The 26,579-nt window shown below is 45.4% G+C and overlaps 1 protein-coding gene across 10 annotated transcripts in view; it reads right to left on the bottom strand.

Moving 5' to 3' along the window:
- Nucleotides 1-7,389: 7,389 nt before the first annotated feature.
- The window catches only part of ERC1 (ELKS/RAB6-interacting/CAST family member 1), an 80,430-nt gene continuing 61,240 nt past the window's right edge, over nt 7,390-26,579 (bottom strand). For 5 of the 10 annotated variants that reach the window (XM_053462657.1, XM_053462661.1, XM_053462658.1 and 2 more), the window contains 4 exons: nt 22,528-22,675; nt 18,078-18,179; nt 8,934-9,122; nt 7,390-8,253 (listed from right to left, as the gene is read on the bottom strand). In XM_053462657.1, the coding sequence (XP_053318632.1) occupies nt 8,116-8,253; nt 8,934-9,122; nt 18,078-18,179; nt 22,528-22,675 (577 nt within the window). In that variant the 3' untranslated portion in view covers nt 7,390-8,115. Of the gene's footprint in view, nt 8,254-8,933; nt 9,123-16,164; nt 16,230-18,077; nt 18,180-22,527; nt 22,676-26,579 lie in introns of those variants that run through there. The other 5 variants (XM_053462662.1, XM_053462664.1, XM_053462666.1 and 2 more) reach the window with 1 other exon arrangement.

The raw sequence follows: 26,579 nt of genomic DNA, 5'->3' as shown, positions 1-26,579 counted from the left end.
TAGTCTGGCCCTCCGCCTGCCCCATCTTACTATCACTCCACATATATTTAACATTCTCAGCAAAGTTGCATGTATTGCCCCCCGCCTTCTACCCCACCAGAACTGCCCCCCCATCCTATAACACAAACAGGCCAATTGGGGTAGATAGAAGTTGTGGACATTGGGAGAAATAACCACCAATATTCCAAGTTATATATACCCCCTTTTGTCACGTTTTGCCACAGAAGGCATGTCTTTCCAACATGGCACTCCAAAATATCAAAAGCCGTCTTGTTGCCCGTTTCAGATGCAGAACGCGTGCCGAGGGAAAGTGACCGTTTATAAACAATATAAATCATGGCTTTGGGGTGTTCGAGATCTCATAGTAACCCGACGTAAAACATATTAAATAAAATATACAAACGTAAAAAATAAAATCTAGAAATAGGAAATGTATTTTAAAATAGCAATTGCCTATTATTGTGGTAATGTTTTTGGGACATCCAAGCTTCAAACCATCCCTTCTCCTAACCCTCATTGTCAAACAAGCTGGAAGCCTCCTTGGGTATGACATCATACCGAGTGAGTAACTATGTGCACATAGTATCACTTTTAATGAGGACAGTGGTGAAATATGATGCAGAATGAATGCTCCCTTGCACCTCATTAGAGGCTCGTTACAAGCTTCAATAACGACGTGCAGGCTCATATTGGCTCGGAAAACACATATTTTGGGAGCTGTCATGTAAAAACGCAAAGTTCTATCTCACATCGTTGGTGATGGAACATTAAACCAACAACACATTGTGATCTGGAATTGTCTGCCTGCCGCACAGAGCGACGATGACCAAACCTTTGGCATTTGAGTTACATTTTTTTTTCCTGTTAGAGCCCCTGATTTCCAAGTAAAAAAAAAAGACTGAAGACAGCACCGGACCCTTGTTTTAAGTCATTAGCCCCGATGGGTCCGCGGGAACATGAAAGAGGCATTTGTGACATTCCATACTTTAGAACTTCTCGATAAACCCTAAGTAGGAGGAAGCAGAATTTTGTCTAATTTTTTTTTTTTCCTGGCAAAATTGTTGAATATGTCTAGAAATCTGGAATTTATATTTGAAGCTCCGTGGTATTATATTCCGGAATCCTAAACACTAGATATTCAGCTTGTCTTATCAACCGTGCTAAACTATCTGCAAGATACAAGGTTCCGATGTCAGACTTTGACTAGGTCTATTCTCTTACGACCAGCCCTTTTATTTGGTCCTCCCTTGGGGTATGAAGAGGAATCCACCTCCTTGACCGAGGCCTTCACCCCATTTCTTTAGGCTTCTGGGGAACTCCAAACACCCTGCTTCATAATACCCCCCCATCCTTTGGTGTCATTTATTTCCCATCATTAAAATGCTTCGGTGAAAACAATAGCCTTGACCCTCGCTAACCCATCCAATTAGCAGCCAGTCTCTACCCCCCAGTCCTGTCCTTCTTTGTAACATGTATTGAACCTTCCCACATAGCACTTCTCCTGTCTTCTCCAGCAGAGTCGTAGCTCGGCGCTGGTTCTTGCAGAGCTCACTCAATCGAAACGAGAGTCAACACATTGGTAAGTGACCTTGTTATTTCTTACCCATTCTACTTGACCTGTTTGTGGCCTTTGTTAGCTCCAGACCACCCACTTCTTCGCAGGCTTTCAATGTTTGGCCTGTCCCTCTGGTTACTCGATTCTTCTCAGCCGTCTCATGTGTGGTACAGGAGAAAGCTACGCATGTGAAGCGAAAAAAAAATAAATAAATGTGGGGACCATTCGAGATTTGACTTAATCCTAGGATGCGGGAGCAGTCGAGGTACAATGGGGGGCACCGGTTCTGCCTTCTTTCCAAGAGTTGGTCCCAGTTTGGGGAAATGTTGGAAGATCGAGGCAATTTGGGGACATGTAGGAAGACAGACAGTTTGGGGACATGTAGGAAGACAGACAGTTTGGGCACATGTAGGAAGACAGACAGTTTGGGGACGTGGAGGAAGGGTGGGACAGTTGGGGGACATGTAGGAAGACAGACAGTTTGGGGACATGTAGGAAGACAGACAGTTTGGGGACATGTAGGAAGACAGACAGTTTGGGGACATGTAGGAAGATGGAGACAGTTTGGGGACATGTAGGAAGACAGACAGTTTGGGGACGTGGAGGAAGGGTGGGACAGTTTGGGGACATGTAGGAAGATGGAGACAGTTTGGGGACATGTAGGAAGATGGAGACAGTTTGGGGACATGTAGGAAGGGTGGGACAGTTTGGGGTCATGTAGACCGGTTGAGCTGTTCCATAAAAATATCCCAGATTTCGTATTTTTTTTTCCTGCTCAATGAAGAGGACAACAGCTAAGAGATAAGGATAAGGGATAACTGGGGTTCTACTCTGGGCCAGGCCTGGGTTAGCCCTCAAATACTTCACTTCATCAAGGGCCAGAATGCATCGTAAACGGGGGCAATAATATTGCATGGATTCTAACAATGCTTCATACTCTTTGCTATGTTAGGAGAATGGGAAGTGAACTCTAGATGCCGGTACCTGGGGCAGGTACCTGGGGCAACTGTAAAGCTATTACCACAAATTTCTTAGGGCAGAAACAGAAAGACGGCACTCAACACACAAGTGAAAAAGACGATTAATGGAAACATAGAACATGGATTCTGACAGGATTTAAAAACAATTCCAAAATCTAGACAATATTTTAACTGGGCTGTGTGCATGTAAGGGTTAAACAGTAGACTCTGGGTTAACCAGTGCTTTAACTACTTGGTTGCCGAACTAACTCATGGTGGAAAGGCCAGGCAGGCCGCTGCATTTCGCATCTCAATTATGAGCCAGGGATCTGAATAATTCAACAAACTCATGTTTTATTTTTATTCTCTCTTTATTATATTTTTTAATGTTTTTTTTTTTGGCATCCTGTGCAAAGAGAAAAAAATGCAAAACAAAAATCACAACAAAAAAATTACATGGGAAGAGAAGGGGGCAGGTAACACGGACTCATATTCCTGCCAGAGCCGTTCTGAGCGACTGCAGAATCCAGCCCCACGAAAAACACAAAGGAAATTTAAAAAAACATTTGTTGTTGTTTTTTTTTTTTTTAGAACATTTAAAAAAAAGGCACAAAATAGGCCAGTATAAAACAAAGCAAAAAAGTGATAGGACGTTATTAAAGAAAGGCTGGGCAGCTGAGTCCTCCAGCTGCAGTGATGCTTGGGTACCCACTTCTGGATCCTTGCTGGGTTCCTTATCATCTTGGGAGACCCCGCGGGGTACGGCTCAGCTCGCTATGCGCCCCCAGCTTCCAAGTTACCCCATGTTTATCTGCAAGTTGCTGCTGAACTCCGCAGGGTGGATTAAGAGCATTATGAGTTGGCCATGTTCCTACCGCAGAACGCTGGCCAAGTTAAAATCATGCAAAACGTTGGATAATTGTTGGTTGGCTGAGGACAATGAGATTTGTATATCAGCAACAGTTGGAGGTCTCAGCAGCTCAGCTTTTGCCCCCCCTGAGGAGTCTGCATTGCCCCATAAAGGAGTTGATATGTTTAAAGGCAAGCTCCTCTTAAAGGAAAGCACTGATATATAATATATATATATATATTATATATATAATATATATATATATGACACACACAAGAGGAGTAGAGAGAGTTGGCCAGCAGCAAAACATTTTCCCTTTAATTAGAAAGGGGGTATACTATTTACCTCCTATGCCCCCCATCCACTAAACATCTTCTGACCCCCTACAAGATGCATTACCCCCCCAATAACATGCCTAATTATTACATTCATTTGCAATCTCTAGGCTCCTTTGCCCCCCTGTGCCAGGATTCAGAAATGTGAAGTTAACCTCTACACTCCCAGAGGCTGCCAACAGCAACACGTCAGGCAGCATTTCCCGTGCGCCAGTGATAAAGCTCCCCGAAGAGCGAAGGGTTAAGCCATTAGTTGGCCTATTAGGGGTACATGCGTAACACCCGCCGTATCAATAATCTGATCCACGGTCCATGAATCGCGCAGCAGTGGTTAAAAAAAAAATTCCTAAAAACGGTGGCCGTGAGCAATTTCTTTAAATTCATAAAATCAGCCCTTATTGTGACACTGACTTGTTCAAGGCTTAACCCTTTGAGGAGCGTGTCAAATACTCACTAGAACGGAGTACACTTATTTGCAGAAATTGCTACATTTTACACCAATGGGAGAGGCGGCGGGTGGTCTGTTTGGGTGGGCTTGTCCCCTTTACGTTTATATATATATATCTGAAAGCATAGGGTAGATATCACTGATCATATTCTTTAACATACCTACGCCTCTCAACCCTCTGGCATTTAAAGGGTAAATGCCGAGAGTTTATTAATAACAGTCATTGTTACCAATTCTTCATGATTATTACCCAACATTCTGACCTTTTCAGTGCCCCGGCGCCGCTTCTTTCCCGAGCCTGAAAGGGTTAAGCTACGCATGTACCACTCTTATTTCCAGGGGACTTCATGCACTGGCGCATGTGAATATCCTGCCGGTATTAAGGAGTAAAATACTTTTTTTTTTTGTGTGTACAAACGTAGGCAGTAATTAAAAACCTATCAATACGGCAATTTTACTCATACCGCAAAACACACGCACACACGTTACGTTTATACACGTGCGTGTGGGCGAACAGCACACGCATACGACTCTACTTCTGCGCGGTTTTCTTGTAAAATTTGTATATATATATATATATATTTATATAATTTTTTTTTATTTTATTTTAAACGCCAGAGAAGGCCTCGGGGGGCCGCGAAGGGCCGAGCCGGAAGCCCCTCCGTAATTAACAGATATTAGACACGTACACAAATGGTTTTATGGTTTCGATAAAGACCCGGCACAGGCATATTCACAAGAAGAAAATAAAACAAAGTAAAAACTCTGAAAATTCCGATATTACACATTACTTCTCAAAACACGCCGGGAACAAGAGGTTTTTTTACACCAAAAAGTCTCAAAGAAATATATCTTTAAAACCCCCATATTTTTTTTTTATTTTTCACCCCCTAAAACATAGCAGCAGCCATTTTGCTCAGTAAGATCTGTCTGTAGTGTATTGTAACGGTTTATATATATATTTCAGTTTTAGCGTAATTAAAAAAACAAACAAGAAAAAAAAAACGGATATGAATTTCTTTTAATAAAAAGAGATTTTTTTTTTTTTTGTGTGCGGTTGTTAAAAAAAAAAATAATAATACGATAATCGGGAGAGGGGCGTTTAAGAAGCCGTCTCCGAAAAAATTGTTTGTTGGTTGTGAATTGGCAGCGGGTGAGATTGAAATCGCCGGACTCAACCTGCAAGGCACAAAAACAATAAACCAACGCAAAATCCATGGCTAGATCGAGTCCCTTTCTTAAAAAAAAGTAATAAATATGTAACAAGAACCAACAAAATAGATCCGAGATCTGAACTGTACTACGAGGCTCCTTGGTGATAGCCATAAATGACCAAAAACTTCCTTATTCGGTCAAATCAAGACACGGCCGCGCTTTTTTGGCAAAAAAGTAGTGTTTTGATGTCATAAAAGGGCTAACTGGGTAAACCTGTCCCTGTCCTTATTCTACTAAAATAGAAGCGGTACGTCTCGATCCCCTCGGGTGGAGGACGGGTGGCTGAGAGGTCTATTTAGCACCGTGCGAATCAATGTCATGATTCGGGCAGCTATGTAACTAGGTAACAATGGACAATGTCCACTGAAGCAGAGCTGTCAATCGCCACTCGGCTTTATCCCCGATTTGGGAGAGAAGCTGTCTGATAAATGAATGAAGATTGATGCTTCTTCCAGAGATTCCGAGGCCGAGAAGGTCTTTTTAGGTCAACAAATGCCTAATTCCCCATTTGTCCGAGGTGGGTAGTCTCAGCTTCTTCTGTAAGAGAGGGATCGTGATGGTTTGTGGTCTACACGGTCATTATTAATTAGCTCTCAGTGTTGAAAAGCCTGCGAGATAAGAGGTCAGATAAAAGGATCCAAGGAACCTTGTGTCATGGCCTCCTAACACTCCGGAAAAGAAGACCGCTATGACCGATAATAAAGTATATTAAGGCAGGGACAAGATACCGGTGATCTCGAACCAAACCGATTAGTTGGCCGGCCGCTCGCCCCCGCTGTGACCAAAACGTAGCTCCTCATCGCACCCCCAGTTATGGATTAGCACCAACGTGAGATTGCCAGGAATTAACAAATCAGCAGAGGACTCCTAGGACTCCTTCCAGATAAAGAAACAACATCTTAGGAGGCAAAGTCTGAAGCCCTCTTATAGGGCCGACTTACTGCCCTCTGAAACCCAACTGGTTCAGGCACCTCGAGGATATCTGGATGATAATACTGATTGTATATAAAGGAGCGGAACAAGTTTGGCCCTCACAGGCACCCTGAAATTTGGTAACTCATTTTAAGATCTCCCCCCATACATATTGGAGAGTATTTTTTTTCCTAGCGCTTTTCATGAAAAAAACATCTACTCCCATTAGGCTTAGAGCAGTGACCTAGGTGAGCGTTGGGAACCTTTTGACCTCGACTTTGGACTAAAGATACATCCCGGTAGGGCTGGACGTTACACACGTGGCCTTTAACTTAAAAAGATTTTTGTTCCCACAGCAGCCTCTCTAGTTAAGGTCCTTAGCTGACCCCCCCCTCAGACCTCCCGTCTTATCACGGATTTCAGGGATCTGTATGATAAATTGAATTCCTGAGGTTATCAGGGGAAGGGGATCCTTTTACAACAAACAGAAGGGGGCAAACAGAACGTACGGGTCATAAATTAATAGGACACGAGTTGGGAGGTCACTTCAGTTGGGAGGATTAGGAAGGGCAGTAAAATCAGTAAATGTCTCAAAAACATACATGGTGGGCTTGCGCATGAAGGTGGGCTACACAGTTTCATCCTCATAACTCGCTGCTGGCGGAAAAGGCTTGGGGGGGTGTTCTGTTTCTATCCTCTGCATCCGATTTAGTGTTATTTCCAGGGAATTCATCCACAATGCCATTTATAGGACAAATAAGCACAATATTGGTCAACTTCTACAGAATAAGTCAGCGGGGGTGATACAGAACCTGTCGGCGCCTTTAAGTGATACCAAGTACGTTCCTATATGTACGCGTCGCTTTGGCAGTGAGTTTTAAAAGTAGAACTTGGTATTTTTCAAGGCTCTTTCTTAAACCTCATGTATCAGAGAAGCTATAAGCCTAGGGGTGGAGGAGCGATGCTGGTGGCGCCGATGACCGACGACGATGGACACCGCAGGGCAACAAAAGTCGGACAAGGAAACGATCGCCCAGCTAGCGATTGAGGAACCTGAGTAATGCATACACGTGCGCTTATGGATAAAGAAGAAGAAGACCAATGATACAATTAAATAAAACAAAATAAACTCACGCTCGGGAGACAAGTTCAGTGGGCGCAGAAAAGGTTAGTAGACTCACACTGAAGGCCACCAGACCACCGGCTACAAGTTAAAAGCTGGTAACGTGAACGGAATACTCAAGGCCAAGGGAGTCTGCAGCTTGGAAACGGTGTAGCGAGTGAGCGCGGTCGGATTGCAGGAGCAATAATAATAATAATAATAATAATAATCTCTTTTGATTAAAAGGAAACCTCTGTAACAGTCGGTGTAGACAGCTAACAGCTTCTGGAGACCAAGCGGCAACTGCCTCTAATAAACGGAACGCTCTCTAAAGGGTTTCAAGCCCACCCTTTCCCTCCAGGACGGGGGGAGACAGGCTCTCTTATTGCATTTGTGATGAATGTTTACAGCGGATTGCCAAGGAGTTTCCCCCCTCTTGCACTCACAAGATCTGCGGTAGTTGCCCCCTAACCAAAAAAGCAACAAAAAAACCTCCCCCTAAAACAATTTGGTCCTGAGGGAGCAGACTGCGACCCCCAGAACGTTGTGTTGAGCGTCAGCTCCTGCGGTCAGTGGGAATGGGCTAACAGCGCAGTGAGCTGACAGGCAGTGCAAGGCTGAACGTGTAGGTCCCTTCTACGAGGCAAGAGTCTGTTGGTATAGGGGGAAGGTCATTGGCTAATGCATTCTCCGTCCAGAAGGGCCACAGGCGGGGTCCTCTTCTCTGTCCAGAGTAAGGTCAGGATGACTCCTCCAAGGCATTAACTACTTGCTCCAGTATATCGGGGCAGTGGTCGGCGATCTGCTGCAGGATGGTGTTGGCAAACTCCTGAAGATCGGCGCTCTCCCGCTCACACTTCTCTAGCTCCTCACTCAACTACGGGGAGAAAAGACGGCCATTGTTAATAAAATAAATATGGAAGAAAACCCATAAAACGTTAAGTCTCACCGTGTTCTCACCGTGTCCCTACACTGGGGGGGTGTGCATTCTCACGTATTTTGAAAGCCCCGGAGAAATTAAAATTAAACCAAAAATGTCCAGTTTCTGAAAAAAAAAGGGCAGCTGTATTGTGCTGCCCGCAAGACACGGCGGCTTCCTATTGGCTCACAGAATCGAAGCCCGGACGGCGGCTTTTAGAAGGTTCCAAAATAAATAGCAGTTACACAGCAGGCATCAGAGAAACATCTGAGCTAATGGGGGATAGGAAATCAAAGACACTGTCTGTCTCCAAATCTGGGAGGGGATAAAAACAACATAAAATATACACATGGCTTATATGCGACAGCGAGGACCCATTAATTACTTCTAAGTATCTGTGTCACCCCCGCGACTGGTGAAAAAGGTACTCACAAGAACGCCGTGCTTCTCCAGACACTAAAGACGTGTCCTTTCTGGGGCGACGTCTACTAACTAACGAGGGAAGGCGACGGATCCATGTTAATTAAACCGGACTGCCCTGCTGTTTATAATGGATACAGCACCAGGGTAGGGTTAGTTAAGGAGTTAATTTTAATAAGGGTCACTGGAACTCACCCCCCTGTTCAGGTTATTCTTACCTGGCCAGGTGTCATCTTCTGCAGCCTCTGTTCCCAAGCTGCCTGGTCGTCTTCCAGGTAGTAGGAGGCAGGCGGGTGGACGTTGTGGAGTATCTGGGGGTCTCTGTCCTGGCAGAGAGCGGTCAGGTGCCCGATGTACAGTTTGAGCTTGCTGCGGTTTTGGTCGAGGTCTATAATGGGTTGGATCATCTGAACGGAGAGCAAAAAGACAAAAGGTCAACCAGATGACAAAGATTTATCCAGCTAAGAAGAACATCCCCCCCCCCCAGAAATGATATGGAAAGGACAACACATGGAGATAGGACAAGAGAGAAGCCTCCACCACATCTACCGATACCGGGCAAGGAGCAAACGTTCTCTATTATTCACGTGGTTAAACTGAGTCTATTTTCCCATAACCCCAGCGTGGAGTGGTCTGGATATCCCCCCCCCCCCACATAGTACCATGTGCCATAAAGACCAAGTCCTGTAGACCTCTCTGAATCTTGCGGGCCGGAAAAACATACTTTACATCTGTATGTACGATCGCAGCTCGGCTTCGGCAGAGCAGACGGCATCCACCGGCTCGCGGGACGGGGGTATAACGTGTGCCTGCTCTGCTGGAGTGCTGTAACTCAAGAGGCTGTCAGCGCCCGGATAAGATGGAATAAAAACTTCTGACATGAGCCAGTGAAGGCAGAGAGAGAGAGAGATAGGGGGCACATATTTAGACATCAACTCCCTTGGGTTTTACTAAACCGCGTGTAAAGCGAGCTAAAGGAATCGCAGTGTACGGTGGGGGGGGGGTCTCGCTCAAAATATCTCTTGACGAGAGGGTTTAGGCATGAATGAAAAGTGCTCCTTAAGTTGGGAATCCTTCCAAAGTGGCCAGACACGTAGTCATCCTGATGCTGAGCGGCAATAGTGTGTATAAGAGGTTCCAGGAAAAAAAAATGTGGATATAAAATTGACGAGGATACAAAGTCGCTGCTTAAAGGGTTCCTGTAGACTGTAGCTGGCGGCAAAGTCCAAAGCGTGGTGGTAAGGACCATCTTAGAGGACTACCCTATCCTTCCCACCAGCGAAAAGCAATACTTGGGAAACATAGCTTTTAAATAACATTCCACATACAGCTGTCCTATTCCATCAGTCGAGATGGCGGAAACAGACTTCCAGTAACATACTGGTAAAGTAGAAATGGCAGGCGGAATACTGGATTAATTAAGACAGACTCTCCGGGAATCCGAGGAACTGAAACATGCCGAGGAAACCACGAGAAGACAAGTTGTCTAAGTGCCAGAAATCCGTCCTAACATTACTTCTCCTAAAGGTCGGGTGGTGAAGACGCACTGAGCTTCTTCTACAAAATCTGGAACCCTTTGTTGTCTCAGTAAACGGGTGGTGGGAACTCATACGCACGTAGAAGGGTAATTATAACATGGATCAAATATAAGATCAATAGGGGACAGAGATTGAGTGGATATATCTTGGTCACAGGAGGCCCTCCTATACGTCCAGGTCTAACATACACACCGAGGGCAACTGGAAAGATCCGTCAACCTCCAAGGAGGGCAAGGGCCGCTGAGAATTACAAGACGTTTAATTTGTTACGCAGGATGGGGGCCGTAACAAATGGAGTTTGTACATGTCCAAGTCAATGATAAGGGTCTAGCTAAAAACCATCCATCAACCAGGATCAGCATGTCACCCTCTCGGTAATGTGCCACATCCCATCGCAGATGAGCAAGAGTCCGTCCTACGCTACCCGGGACATGAACATCTGGGAATATCTGAAATAATACCAATAATGTATATATATATGTACACACACACACACACACACACACACATCTAAAAAGCTACCCAGGAACCCAACCTAATAAAGCTAGGGTTCGGGTGACCGTATCATCCATTAAATGGTTTGAAAGTGCCAGAAGCCTGGTAAATACACTGAACGCCCCCCCCCCCGGGATTTAAAGGGTTAAAGACGCTTTCTTCAGAGCAGTAGTGACTTTGGCTACAGAAATCCTTTTTCTTTTTTCTTCAAAAGCTTGTTATAATGCAAAAAAAAAAAAAGAAATAAGCTTTTTTAATGCACAAGCCCCCCCCCCCTTATTCGCTTGGGTTAATCGTTTAAAGGGCTAGATAGATAGATATTAAATGCGATCATTTATGGATAAAGCTTAAGAACAAGCGCAGTTTCTACCGCAAACCGAGCTGGCATATCCCGTCCGTTACCCCGTCGGGGCAAAGTGTCATTGGAAGGATTAGACGGATCTCTCTAAAACTCGACCGGAAGAGACACCCATCTGTTTGCAATGTTGTATAAAACAGCCCTTGATTTGCGTGAGGCTTTGATCTTCAGAGGTAATAGGAGGATAGAGATTGGATCCAGCTAGACTTCAACCAAATGCGTCTGTCTAATTCAGAACAGAAACTGGGGGCCCCGGATTCGGGCCCTGTGATTGGTTGAATACTGAGCTATGCGCAGGTTGCTCTAAGATCAACACCCCCCCCTCCAAAAAGAGTAATGGGTAACTTTAGACTGCTCTTCCCGGGAATGCGGACCTCTGGGAGTCATCATTCTGACATGGCATGCCTCGGAGTGCTAGGTCCTGAGATACCGCTAATGCCAAGGAGCTCCGGATCAACAAACCTAAAGCGCTCGCGCGGAGCGGACAGAAACGATTCCCTTCTAGTTTACTGTAAAACGGGAATTTAGTAAATTAACATAAGATTCTTTAACCCTTTAATACGTCGTCACAAACATTCTATTCTAGAAACTCGTTGAAGGCGGCGACCAAGCGGTTCTAAGAACGATCCTTACGAAAACCGTGACTCAGGAGATGTTCCAAATTAAATCACCTGTATTCAAGGAGGGATTTCAGCTGTGATATAGCAGAGAGAAAAGCACCAAATGGGACGATCAGATGTCATTAGAGTAGAATAGGAAGCGGTCAGCTCCAGACAATGGAGACCCTCAGAATCTGCCCCTTCACCCTGAGGTTGGGGTAAAAACTCAAGGGTGAAAAGTGCTAATGGCTTACTTTGTAGACATTGGAGATCCACAACACAATTCATTGTATAAACAAGCACCGAACATGGTTAAAGACAATAAATCGTTCTCCTGTGTGGGAGGAACGCTGGAAATTCCCTTCCTACATCTGGGGGTCAGATACCTCGGGGGTCTCCTTCCGCTCTCTCTCTCTTCCAAAGCCACCAGAATCAGATCAGGTAACCATCTTGCTCGCTAGTACATAAGGACTTAACTCCAGCAATAACAAAATTAATGGACCACGACAAACGCGTGTTAGCACGGCTGCTGCTCAACACGCGGGGGACATGGGCTGGTTCTTCTACATAAAAACTATGAAAATTCATAAAAAAAAACCTCCGTCCGAGCACCACATACAAGCGAAATCAAAAAAAAATAATTAGCATTCGGTAACAAGGACCCTGGGTCAGAAGTGCCGAAAGGTACTATTACTCCAGGCAAGGAAAGTTGGAAGCTATTGTTAATGGACAGGTTTAATGAGACTCGGGCCTTTGAGAAGATTATTGGACTGCAAAACGCGTTGGGTGCTTTCTGTTTTTCCTACAGTTGAGCGCCATCTTTCCCAGACTCGACACTAAGGCCCAGTACCAGCAGCGAACCAATCAGTGCCGTGATCCGCTCTCCAAGAACAAGTTTCTCAAAAAAAGTAGAAGACCAAGGATGGAACAAAGAACTAAGTTACAATGTTACTATTTACGAGGCTTTTTGGGACAAATATTCCATAAATACCCCTAACAACCTCAGAACAATAACTAAAGTTATAAATGCGTGGGGTTTGCAAATAGTCTTAAACTTGTCCTACCACCAACCTCATCCTCGTACATTAACCCATTCATCTTGGTGGGGGTAGTTTTGCCATCGTTTATGGTGTCCATCGTGACATGGGTAGGGTTCTCCTCTAGGAACGCTTTCATTAAGATCGCCATACAACTTATTTTGATTCAATTGGATTCATTCTGAGATTCTATACAAAATGTATTTATCAGAAATGGTGTTTTCTTGAATTAGAAGTCCGCTCGCCTCAACAGACAGGAATCTTTGTGAAGGGAGCCAACCCGGAGATGGGAATTTAAGCAATGCTTGAAGACGAGCCACCTTATGAGAGTCCAAACGGCCAGCAGAGAGTTAAGCAGGCAGCAGGTTAACGCTGTGTGAGTGGGTGGCTTGTTCCTTTGTCGCACCGGGGTAAGAAACGGTTTAGGAAGGGTAAACAGCAGGGGCACTTTGCGGTTCACATGCTCCCGCAGGTCCCCGTCATCATGCCAAGGGACACGAGAGTTCCTCAGATGTGCGGCCAGCCATTTCTGAACCCCCCCCCTCCCGAGGGATGCGGTCCAGCTGTCCAGCCACAGAACGCCGCAGGTGGGAGCAAAAACTGCACTTCCCCGGCTAAGAACACGGAATTTGGCTGGTTTTGTTTCTTTTTTTTTTAGAATCCTGATGTAAACGGCGTTTTGAAGACTGTCTTCTCTGTCTCTCTGCCGCGTAAACATAATCTACAAAGGGATTCTATTTGGAACACTGAGGCTACGCGCCCGCTAAGAGCTCATCTCTTCATGCATACTCACGGGGTTAAAGGGGGACAGTCAGCTTCACTGCTTTTCGCGTTATATCAGCGGAGTTAATTTGGAGATAGGGAAGAACTGTTACTAATGACCTGTTTGTCCATCAAATCTGCTTTTTCATATTTTATTACTCATTTATAACAGGCTAGCCCCCCCAAACGGTTTTTATATTTTAATGCATAGATTCCAATGCATTCGCCTGCATGGAAACAGGAGCATGCGTTGTTTAATTATTGGAGGTCTCATGTAACTCCTCCCCCCGGCTGCCATTACTACAACCAGGAAGCATTCGTCAGTACACTTCTCGCACATGCTCAGTAGCACTCCCATTGACAGCAGCTATATATGGATATAGGCCCTCTGCTCAGACACAGTGACCACTTGAGTTAAGCCCTCATAGGGTTAATGATGGGTGTTCTGTCTCAGTACTGTGAAGCTTTCTAAAGCCACAGATTGAGTCTGGATTCATCAGCCAGCATTTTTGGAGTTAAGTTCTCCCAGTGTCGCTCGGATACAAAATATTTGGCAGCTGAGCAGAGGCACTCGCTGGCAGGAATGCGTCGGGGGCCAAGAGAGTTACGGATTAACAAAGTCCTTAATGGGATGATAAGCACAACGGCCACCACTTACAATGACACCCGCAGAAGACCCTCGAGTCTTCCGATAAGGGCGGCCAAACGCCGCGAGATGTTAGAACCTGAAGAGACGACAGGGTGGTGGTGTTGAAGTGTGTGGGGGTCATGCGCCTGGTCATGAGGTGTCACCTTGTGCAGGGTGACGGTCCGACCCGACAGCTCCCGTCACCGAAATCACATCCGGACCTCGATGTTCTTGCGACACAGACGGCAGGACTGAAGCTTTAATATTAGTTCTGTACAACAGTAAACCTGCCTTGTAAACCAGACCTGGAACCAGAAGCTCTTCTCATAGCCGTGAACTACAAGTCTCACATTCCTCAGCCGAACAATGGGCTACAGCAATTTGAGACAAAAGAGCCCAAAGGCATCGTGAAAGGCGCAGTCCGAGAACACCTCGATGGGACTCGGTCACCCAAGCTTTCCATCGGGACGATCATGTAAAACACGATCCGTCTCGTACTCGCAGCTGTTGGAAGGAAAATAGTTAAAGGAGCCGGTGGATTTCCAAAGTCTTTCATCTGTGGGCATCAAATTAAATCTCAGGGGGTCAGATAGCCGTGACCTTGTGTCTAGCACTCTATAAGCCTCTATCAATGAAGTACCTCGGCATAAAGGCTCCTTTTGCTCGAAACACACTGACAGATTAATAGTTCAGCGTCCCATTCCCAGAACGAGTTGGGAAACCCCCGACACATATAGGCGAGGCGTGAGAAGGTGCAGGAAGGGTAATGGAGGTAATTAATACACCGGTCCACGGCAACAGCTACACAGCCATACTTAAAGGAAGGACCATAAGGATCAAGACTGGGTTTGTAGACCTCCAAAACCTTCAACGGGGCTTGGGATTTGCCCAAAGGCTGGATACATTCTTGAAACAATCCATTCGAGACAAGTGAAAAAGTTTGAAGGCATCTCAACGGAAGGGAGAACGTCACTCGAGTCTACAATTGTATCTTTACTGTATCCATTTGTCTCAGTCTGCCAGTTCTAGTGTCGTCAGACCCTTTGACGGTAGGGACTGTAGGAAGCGCTGCGGAAATTGTTGGCGCTATATAATATAAGTAAAAGATAAGTCTCTGGGATGTGTCGGTACGCCCCGACCGCCTCCATGGCCGTCGAGGGGTTAAACGGAGAGGGTGAGATAGGAGCACCCTGATCCCGTCACTATGCTTGAGTAACCCGCAGCTATGCAGAGGACAAGAGGCTGGAGGGATATTCCCATAGATTGGTAGAACATTCACAATGCCCAGGACTATGCATTCCTCTAATTACATGCTCCGTGAGTTCTTCCAATGTCAACAACACACCAAAAAAAAAAAAAAGCCCAAAAGCAGGATTAAATCCCGATTAACCCCTTCACCTTTCGCTTCAAGAGCTCAGTACTCTACAGGAGTTGGGCTATCAGAAGAAAGCGGACTTTAATGATGCAATTACCTTGGGAGGGGCACAAAGAAAAAAAAAAAGTCTTAATATGTTTTTTTTCTCACCCAAAAAAAACACTTTATTTTTTTTAAGAGGAAAAAAGAGAAACCAATTAATATGTGGGGGACTTTTATAAGCAATGGAATAAATAACAAAAAATAATAATATATATAAATATATAAAATAACTGGAAGAGAGCGAAGCAGAACGCGGATAGGGGGTATTACTGTACGAGATGCACCAAAGACCACGGAAGAGGGATGTGTGTAAAGCGCCAAGGACAGGGCCGGACAAACCATAAGGAACATTTAACCCCTTCCCTTGAATGACACAAGAGGCGGGCATGGCTAAATGTTAGCCCCACCCAGTTCAGGGCATGCCCCACCCATGAGAACGTTAAGATTGTGGGGCAGCTTGGATCTATATATCCGGCCCTGACCACAGAATGAATTTCACAATGGCGAGAGGGGTATTGTAACTGACACGGGGAGGAAAAGGACGAGCAGCATGCAGGAGGACGAGCAGCGTGGAAAAACAAATCGGCCAATGGTTAATCAAAGCAAGATTCTCACCGTTCTGAACAAAATGGCTGACCTAAGCGTCTCATTGGCTATGCCCAAATACCCTCCTCATCATCCTGTTGGGTCAGGGATGACAAGGGCAGAGGCAGATTCAAAGAGCAGCATGAGGGGTGGAAAAAAATTGTGTTAGTATCAGGAGTAGAAACATTTAAATGCACGTAGAATGTTAAACAGACCCTTCAAGAACCCTGTGCTCCCCGGCCCCTAAAAAGGCAATAAGTTACCTGCATTATGAGAACATGGAAGAAAAAGGGTTAAACATGTATTATAGAGAACCTGTTATATTCATATCTGAGAACACTTAGAGCTCTATTCACTAAAGCCAACAGCCCTGAGATGCCTACCCGGCCAGCGTCCATCGCTACTAGGCCACCAATGGGTCCCACAGAGCATCGCCATGTTTCCGCAAGCTGTTTGAGTCGCTCTTTTTTTCGAGTGAAAAGCTGTGTTTTAGCGGAGCGTACGATCTCCAAAATTTTAAACCCCCCAACCTTCACCCACATCTTCCTAATCTGGAAAGGAAAATGGCGGGCAGCGGTGGGATTTTAGACGAGGAACAAGAACCTGGCCGACTGTTCTACCGAGGCATTCGAACTTTTACTTAAATGGCTTTAAACGAACCCAAATGCTCATCACTCATCAGAGCAGAAAATGTTGCTTGCATTTTATTTTGACTTTTCAGGTCCCCCCCCCCAGCAATTTGTAATTAATTACAAACTTCATCGTGGAAAGGCAAACAAGAAATGTTATGTTCCAAGCGGCCGGCTAGTTAGCGTAAACCGGCTATTAAAAAAACCCCTGAAAACTGCTGAACCGTTTAGAAACAAGGTTTCGGTAACATTTAGCCCGTTTTCATGCTCTATTGGATGATGTAATTATTAATGTAACTTTCCGAGGTTGACATTAACTGCGGGAATTAGCATAGAAAGGAGAACGGGCCGTTGGAGGGTATGCTGGACGTCTACGGAGAAGGGGGGTATTTTAGGGCAGGGGCAATTGCTATATATAGAGTTTTCGGAGCCTGCGTACCGTTGGGGGTTGGCGTTGGGGATCGTGGGTATTTGGCCCCCGGGATCTGTCCAGCCTCACCTTATTATTTTGATATTATTTTTGGATGAGAATTCATGGAAGAGAATCCCAGGACAGATGGTAGATGTTATTAAAAGTTGGACAGCTCCGCAAGGCACGCTTTAGACAGACAGCAGTTCGGAACACACGAGACAACTTTGTTAAAAAATGCATAGTTTTTTGAAGGGCGGAAAGCTTGATTTTAAGGTTTAGTTCTTCCTTAATTCCAGATTATCCGCAGGGAGACATAAGGGACCTTTTGTGAACGGGGCTTAGAGAGAGAAAGGATCCACCAAGGGCTTGGCATGAGATACAAGGAGGAAAGGAGTCGGGGGCGGGCGGCTCGCATAATGTTTTGGAAACCCCGGGGTCCTTGTATCAAAGCTAATGTCCAACGGGGGCCACAGCATTCCTGCCGGGACACGAGAGGAAGCAATCACGCTGAGCTCAAAGAGATGTCATTATTCACTGACCTGGCGTTTTATCATCTTTTTACCCCGATACACAAAGCCAGGGCTGGATTTCACGCGGCTTGGCCAAGGATGCAACCATTAAGCGGACGGTGCCCCACTTGGCTTTCACCTGAAGCTGCAGTTCAGGGCATCCTGATCCAAGTACAAACAGCAAAGGCCAAAGGGGTGTTTATGCTTTAGGGCTGTCCGGTGTGGCCCCCGTTACATATTGCCATAGGCGTCGAGGATGCCCGGTGTTTAACCCTGTCCTCTCTGCAGCCCTGTCCCAGAAGCTAGCTGGAGTGTAGGACATCGGACACGCAGCCCGTTTCACAGCACAATAAAATACAATTAATGTGCGATTTAACGCTTAGAAAACCATACCTGATCTGGGGAGGGCTTGTGGTTGGTTTGGTTGGTGTGGGCAGAAGATTTCATATGGTCCCCTTCGTAATTATCCGCCATGAGCTTCATTCTGTTTTGCGTCTGCGGGGAGAAAGGTATCCGATGTATCAGCGTTTAATATTTTAAGGATACAAATGCAAAAAACAAAACCAAAACAATTACTCTCAGCGTAAATTATGTATGGATCAAAAATCCAGATTCCGGTAAAAAAAACGATTCACTTTATTATGTAAATAAATAGATTTTTACAAAAATCACCAATCCTGGAAATGACGATTGCTTGCCAGGACAGCGATTTGCGGGCGAGCGACGTCTACGATCTCATTATTATTATTCTTTACTTATTAAGCGCTAACACATTCCGCGTCGCTGTACTATTTAAATACGATCTGGTTGGCTGGCCCCCTCCAGCAGGAAAGGGTTAACCGCGTTCCTCCGCAGAAGCAAAAAAAAAACACGACATCCCCTGAATCTCAGGCTGGATGCTGCAGCCAACTCCTCTGCAGCGAGTGTGGAGGGGTCATCCAGCCATAACAAGCGCAGGGGGTTAAACAGCTGAGTACATACAAAAGACATGAGAGCAGGAATTTGCACATACGTGCAGGACACTTGTCCCCAGCTGGGCCTGATGCTGACATAGCATCGTAACACTCCGGAGTAAATATTGCTTCAGCTCCAAAGTATTTCAACTTGAGCTTCGGGGGTCACATGTTTATTTACAAGGGTAAGGGAATAAAATAAGTTACTTATTACAGGGGTAGACAACAAAAGGCTTTGCGAAGGGTATTTAACCGAACAAAATGGACTGGTTGCCAGGCTCACATAACATACATTATCTGGGAGCCTCTGGCCTTAACGAGCCAGGGCCACCTAGTCATCCCCAGTCCGGCCCTGCTGGTTACCCTTGCCATGGACACTTTACCGGAGGCTACTTAATGGTGAAAGAAGCCCCATTCCAGATGAAGACGCGAATCCAAACGCAACCTGTCTACACCGAGCACAATGCCGAAAGCTCCATTGCCAGCCCTGACCATGGACCTTGCTTTTGGCCCGTGGACACCGGCCATTGGCATCCTCCAGCTTCTTCCAGCTAAACGTTGTTAGTTTTTGCTTCTCCAACTCCCATGATTCTGTGCAGAGAACTAGAACTTGGACTTTTTAAGGCTGAAAAAGTCACAAAAGGTCCATCAAGTTCAGTCTTTGTTATTAGATCAACGTCATCGTTCGGGACGCAGAAGACGACTGGGGGGATGAATTTATTTTAAAGGAATGACTGACAGACGACATTAATCACGTGGAATCCGGCAAGAATTCTTAACCGAAGGAGAGACGAGGAAAACTCCGGGATCTAAAAACGGGGACGTCTAAAAGGTTCAGTAGAAAACGATACAGAAAGGGAAGGGGTGACACGTTAGCCGATTTTATGGTCATTCACAGATGGCTAAATGTTCTAAAATGTAACGCTCGTTAAATGGAAGATCTTAAGTCCTTAACTACCACAATGTTCCTACACAACACACAGCCAGTCTCGACTTATTCTCATACTTGTTGGGTTGTGTAACTCCAGTGTCTGCGCGCTCCAGCCTAAACACCACCGATTCCTCCTTTTCATGTCTGTTTCAAAGAACCGCAGATGAAGTGACTGTTACTGAACGGCCATGCTCGTGTCAGACAGATTCTCGCCGCGGGCCAAAGACCTCTCCGAGCTCGTGAAACCGATTAACATTCATTAAGTTGGAATAATGAGAGTAGCAAAGCTAGAGACAAATTTAAGGAGCGCCATCTTGACAAGGTTGGCTGCTGTTTTGGGAACCGGTAGAGCCTCCATCTCCACCTCCAAGAAAGTTGGGTTGCAATGGCATGTTACAAGCAGAACATAAGGAAATCGCTCTGCTTTCCGGGAAACACCACAACGGGGGCAAGGTGATGAGACAAACCCCAACGGAGCAAAGGGTACCGGTCCTCTGGAGAGGCCGAGGGGCAAGCGGCAAAGGGACGGGGACATGGATATCATCTGGGGAGGTCTGGAACCAGGACCAAACTAGGGGAAGGAAAAGATGGAATTATCTGCGATGGAAGAGATGGAGAACGCCGGCAGTGGGCAAGCAAGCGGCTTCCAGGAAATGCTTCTGCTTGCAACACTTGACATACTGTTCTACTTGAGAGTTTCTGCCACTTAGTAAAGCCCTCTGACAGGCCAGTAGCAGGTTTCATTAGCACCCCAGTGATGGGTGATTCGGCGGCGTCCTCGCTAACTGATCTTTACGACCCAACGGCCTTAATTAAGGTGTCACCTTTCTGTAGTTACAAGTAATTAATGGCAGGGCGGTGAAAGGGCCATAGCGTTAAAGAATCACAGAGAGATCGAGTTTGCCGTTTCTAAAAGGAAGTAGCAGCGGCCGTTCACATCGTAAGATGAGGAACACCTCGCCTTTCATGAATTTTACTACCGGCATGCACTCCACAAGCCGAAAAAAGAGCGGAAATCTACAGCAAAGATATGAACGAATAGTTATTTACTTGTTGCCGACTAAGCATTTTCTTTTACATCCAGAATGCGCCTTATCTGTAAGCAGACGCATTTTACGGAATTATTGCACAGGAGCAGGTTCCCTCTCCATGCCGCCATATTGTGAAACCGAAATCAAACTATCACTTGATCTATACATTTGCAAGCTATTTGGACATCCACTTTTTTCTTTTAAAAGCAACCGTGTCCCCCGACTGCTGGTCCCACAATCTCCCAATCCATGAAGGCACAGACGAGGACTTAGAATTCCTAGAGAACGTTCTCTAAGGGAACGGTTAAACACCCGTAAGAAGAGCGACAAGAACATTAAACCCCATGTCTCTTGCGGTCGTCAAAGCCGAACCGGGACGCAGGGAAGTGAGTCATGTAATATTTAAAATGACGCGTACGATTTCCTAAAGGTCCTCGTACCGCACAATCCGTGGAAATATGCAGTCACTGTTCACGCTGGAGGGAATCTGGATAGGGAGGCTCTGTCGAGCCCTGACGTCTCAGGAACTTTACTATTTTTGCAAAGGACGTCCGTCGGCTCCTAAAAGGTCCGTTCCACGGGAACATCTAAACAGAAGCTGCATTAGTGACTTCTAGAACTACAACGCACCTACATCCCGCAGCCTCACCGCTGACTGGCTTAGTGTTTGCCGTTATTCATCTGGAACTAAAAACAGGAAAATATGATTCCTTCGCAGCTAACAACGACCCTCAGTGTGTTGTCGTGAGAGAATATCACTTAGTTGCATGATGGTAGCCTGTCACAACTGTTAATTGCACGAAAAGACATCAATATCCCTTGCCCAGACTTCCGATGTGGACTGATCCAAGTGCTGTCATGGAAACGACAAATCAAGTTAAGATATCCTATGTATAAACTCGGAATGTTCCATTCAAAGAGTTTTTGCAGGTGATGACACCAATTTTATACGTAAACAGCCTCTTTGCCCTAAAGTTATCCATCAGGTGAAGAAATATACTGTTCATGAGACCAAAATCCCTCATCTGAGACAGAAGAAGGCACCAGTAACACAACGCCTGGTGCTATTTCTCCAGAACAGACACAAACCAAGATATTTCTATGAAGAGTGTGGGACCAGGACATAAAAATGTGGACTGAGTATCTGGAAGGATTTACGTCTGATCTCATCCTCACGTCTGCAGAGTGTCACAGAACACTGTGTCTACACACACACACACCCTTCACTTAGACCGCTGGCGAGAATCCCCATATAACATACGCTATTCCTAGGGAAAAAAAATGCCTGGCAGTACAAACCAAAGACTGTGATTTATAATCTGTAGAGCACCATAATGGGGGGGGGGGTCAAGAAGAGGGTTGAAGAGGGGAGCGAAGGTGTCCACAGCAAACTCCAAACCCTTACGCAAAGGTCAGCGCGGGTGCCTACAGAACCGCACCGGGGAGGCGGCACTTAATGCCCCGAAACTGGTGATTTTACATATAATATATTCCAATCTCTGTAACTTTAAAAAAAAAAAATTAGGTTATGTGTTAATAACAGAAAAATACTTGCCTAAGGACGGTTCTACAACAAGCCAAAAATATATAGATTTCAGACCACTTTAAATGACACCAAACGGGAGACTTTGGAGAATGAAAGAAAATGTAGTTTTGAAGCGTTAACAGCAGTTAGTCTGATGCCATCGGGCACCGCCATGCCCCTAGGCAAGGGGCGTCCAACCTACGGCCCTCCATCCTCCTACATCTCCCATCCTCCTCAGCCAGCCTGAAAGAGCATAATGAGAGATGTAGTCCTGCAGCAGCTGGAGGGCCGCAGGTTGGACACCCCTGTCCTAGGCATTTGCCCGGCCTGTTACGTTTTCATTAACTGAACGCAATAACCGCTGTCCTTTTAACCAAGGGCCGCAGGTGGCCGTGTTGCTCACCTGCTGTTTGAGTTGCTGCACCAGCCTGTCTTTCTCCCTCTTCAGAGAAGCGACCTCGTCTTGGGTTTTCTTTTTTTTGGACGAGGAGAGTTCCAGCAGCGCGATGTTCGCGTCTTTTTCACTGATGGCGGCCAGGAGCGCTTCCTGCCTGCGGGGGGAAAAAAAAACAAATAAAAAAATCAAAAAAGCAAAACAGCCAGGACTGGCCTTAAATATATGGCATAGCCAGCTTTTAGCTTTGTCCGTAAAGACATGATGTATGGATCAAACTAAAAAAATACTGTTATCAAAATTAAATTCCAGCAATATTAAAAAACCCAAAAAACTGGAAAATAAAGGACTCCCTAAAGTTCTAAACCTGAAATCCCGGGGTATGATATGTATCAAGAGCTCTACATAAACCTACCAAAACCCAGACATTCTACCCTTAGGTTCTGCCCAACAAAACTAAAGTCCCCCCTGCGCCTATTCTAAAGTCTTCCAATATCCTTAAATAACTTGTCTACCCCAGACACTAAAATTCTAGCTAAAAGCTATCAATAATCCGATTAGACATCGGGGCGACTAAACCGACATAGCTACGAATACAAGCACTAAATTAGAAAAACCCGACGCGTTTCACCAAAGAGAGAAACTCGGCTTCGTCGGGGGGTACTGAGGATCAAAGCAAAGGCTGAGTTTGGTTTAACGCGTGGAAACAATCTCCAAAACGTGTGTGTGTCTGTGTGTGTATATATTATACAGGATAGGAGAGCCTTTTTGGGCTCGGACAGTAAAAGTTGTAAAAGATTTGTAAACCAAATATAGCATTAGAAGCATCATTCATAACACTTAATAGTCACGTGACACAAAGCAGGCACCGATAGGTTATTGCCGTATAAATTAAAAACCTTGCTAAAAGCTTCTGCGTTGTTTTGATGGGAAAGAATAAAATGACAGATATGATGAAGGCTTGTTTGCTTAACACAATACAACAGAGGGCAATTAAAGTTTATTTTTATCACTATTATCATCTTTTATTTATATAACTCCTACAATGTACGCAGCGCTTAACACAATACATATATTTAAGGGGTCTGACAAGAGTAAACTTGTCAGACTAAGACAAACCGATACATTAGGTAGAGAGAGCCCGGCTCGCCAGCTTACAGTCTAGAGATGTTTAGTGTAAGTGGAACACCACCTTTAATTGATTCGCAACACAAGTTTATTGTGTGTTGAGCGGTGATTTCCTGCTTCTGATATTATGTATCTCATAAATGTTTAAGTTTTCCTTCATATTCCCGTCATGAGTGTCCAATGCAGAAAAATAAGGGTAAGCGAAATGCGTCGTAGCCTATGGGTGCGAAATGCATTAGGAGGTTTGTCCTTTATCTCTCCCTGTACTGCTGATACATCAGCTTTTTAATGGATCCAGACTTTTACCATGGACACAAAACTCATATATAACTTACATACAGGGTTACCTGGATAATTAGGATTTCATTTTATATATATATATATTTATTTATTATAAAATATATTATATTGTATTTTTTTTCCATTCACACTTTCAAATTTAAATATAAAGGGGCAAATGAGCTAAAAGAGACCAGTCATTGCTCCTCACGGCAGAATATTTGGGGATTTGACCAATAAATGCAGTTTTCACGAATAACGTGTGTGGTCTTCTCTGGGAGGCTTCAGGAGAAACGAGTAAGACGCGGCCATAGAGCATGCGCCGTTAGCGGCACGCTGTCCGTGGTGAGGTCCGGAGGCAGAATTTATCACCCCGGCCCCCGAGGGAAGGCAACCCCAAGGATGGGCAGTGAGAGCCTACACCGAGACAGAGCACTTTAGGGCAGACAGGCGGAATATCAGGTGTCTAAAAATAAGGGCCATGAGCACTCGAAAATAAACTATGTTAAGTGGGGGTCTGACCTCTGCTAGAGGAGTGTTAACAGGCGCTAGGGCCTGGATGCTGTCAAATCGCTGCCGTCTGTTATGTTTGTGAGAGAGAGCGATAGGGCTAGTTCACTGAAAAAAAAAAGAGACAAGCGCCACGGAATATATATCCCCGATACGTGGAAAGGTTATGATGAGAACGCAGGAACCGAAGATTCCGTGTTATAAAGCGCAGACGAGAGCGACCGCACGGAAGTCACCAAGAGTGGAATACAACGGTCACGGTAAATCCATCCAGAATGAACATATAACAAAGAAAAAGTCCCACCAGGGCCAAAATGGACCATCTACCTGTACGGTATAGACCTGGGAAGATGTCGCCCTCCCACAGGCACTGTATAGAAGATTTAAACGCGGTGACCACATGCAGGACACATCGGGTCTGGTAGGTGGACAACCTTGATGAAGGAGAATCAAAGCTTAACTCTGCCATATAGGAGCCAAGCTCGGTATGACATGACTCCTAAAATACCCGGATAATCTGCATTATGAAGAATCTGGACAGGTCATTTTAGACACTTTACAACAGTTTCGAAGAGATGTTCTGGAATTTACTAAATCCCGGTGGCATTTATAAGACAATAAAAAAAGAAGAAGAAGGTTGGATGATTCCAATACGCAACATTCCATTTGTCTGCAGTGGGAATGGCTATTTCAGAATCTGGTGAAACATTTCACGTCGAATTCCATGACCATCCATGAGGTTAAGACATTCGCTGCCAGTGTAAGGCGTGCTAAACCGTGATGGCAGCAAAGGGTTTAAATCACCCAGAGCGCCATCACACAGGACCCCACACAAACCCGGCTGCAGCCTTCGACTCAGAGATGCTAAATCTTAATGATTGTTTGTTAATCCCGCCGTCTGCTCCAGAATCACAGGGTCCTCCGAGTAATCCCTGCTCTGTGTCATCATCCAGCTGTTTATCTCCTGCTCTCCAGCAGACCCCCTGTCCGTGATTCCTGGGGGTCTCTGTTCCCAGAATCCCCCACCACCCCTGCATTCCAGACTTGACAGGTTGCAGAATAAGTGATGCTTCAGTGGTCAGGAGTCGCAAACTCCTGGACCATCACCTGACGTGACCTCTTCCATGTCTGGGCTCCAGACATCCAGACTCAGAACGTGGAACATCTCAACAGTAGTCCCGGAGCTAAGCCGTGTTTCCCAAAACCAAGGACGTTAAAACACGGGATTTCCAAAGTATTAACGTATTCCACAAATATTTGGAGCTCGCACCTGATTGAATGAAGACTTCTGCAGCAAGGTCGACGATGCAACGCTAAGATCAGAGAAGAGAAGTCTGGCATTCTACAGAAGTCATTTTATTTATAATAAATGTTCCAAGGGTCTGTTCGCTAATCACGTTTCCTCTTCAGCCCGAAAGCTACAACTGAATCTCATTTCATGGCTCTGCTCCGTCAACGGCGTCCGTCGATGGACCACCTCGAGCTGTGCTGACCAAATGTGGTCCTATTTCTTTATTAATCTAAATGTTATTCAACTCGGATGATCTCTATTTCTTGATTTAAAAAGAGGGGGCTGAAGCCATTTCCCAGTTCAATCCATAGACTGACAAATATTGGGCCACTGGCGCCTCACACTCACACTGGCCAACTGAGCTAACACTCTAGGAGAAGATCAGCCCGGCGAGCGCTACACGAGCATAAAAACACAGCGTGTGATCAGCCATCGACTGCCCTTACGTTATCAGGTGCCCACCGGCCTTAAAGGGCCACGGCTGCCTAATGATCGCTAAATTGTAGACTTTTTCTTACTGCATTTCAGGACAAACACAACTCCGAAGTCCTAGTCTCTCTCTCTGCTTTGACACATTGCCATTGTAACGCACTTCTTTACCTCTGATAATTAAAGGGTTAAAAAGTGCCAACGGGACACAATGAGTGTGTGGGGGGGGAATCCCAGTCCGGACTTTAACGGGCTCCCAGAAAAAGATCAATGAATGACCCCCCCACCTAAAAAACCCTCTCTTCTTTTTTTTGTATTTGACGTACAAGAAAATAAATAAATATTAAGTCGTTTTAGGCAAGTTTCACTTTTTTCGGCGTCTCCCCCCCTCTTGACAAACTGTGGAAGGCGTGACGGCTCGGAG

The sequence above is a fragment of the Spea bombifrons genome, chromosome 4 (assembly GCF_027358695.1).
Source record: "Spea bombifrons isolate aSpeBom1 chromosome 4, aSpeBom1.2.pri, whole genome shotgun sequence".
Lineage (NCBI taxonomy): Eukaryota > Metazoa > Chordata > Amphibia > Anura > Pelobatidae > Spea > Spea bombifrons.
This window is presented reverse-complemented; position numbering and strand designations above follow the sequence as displayed.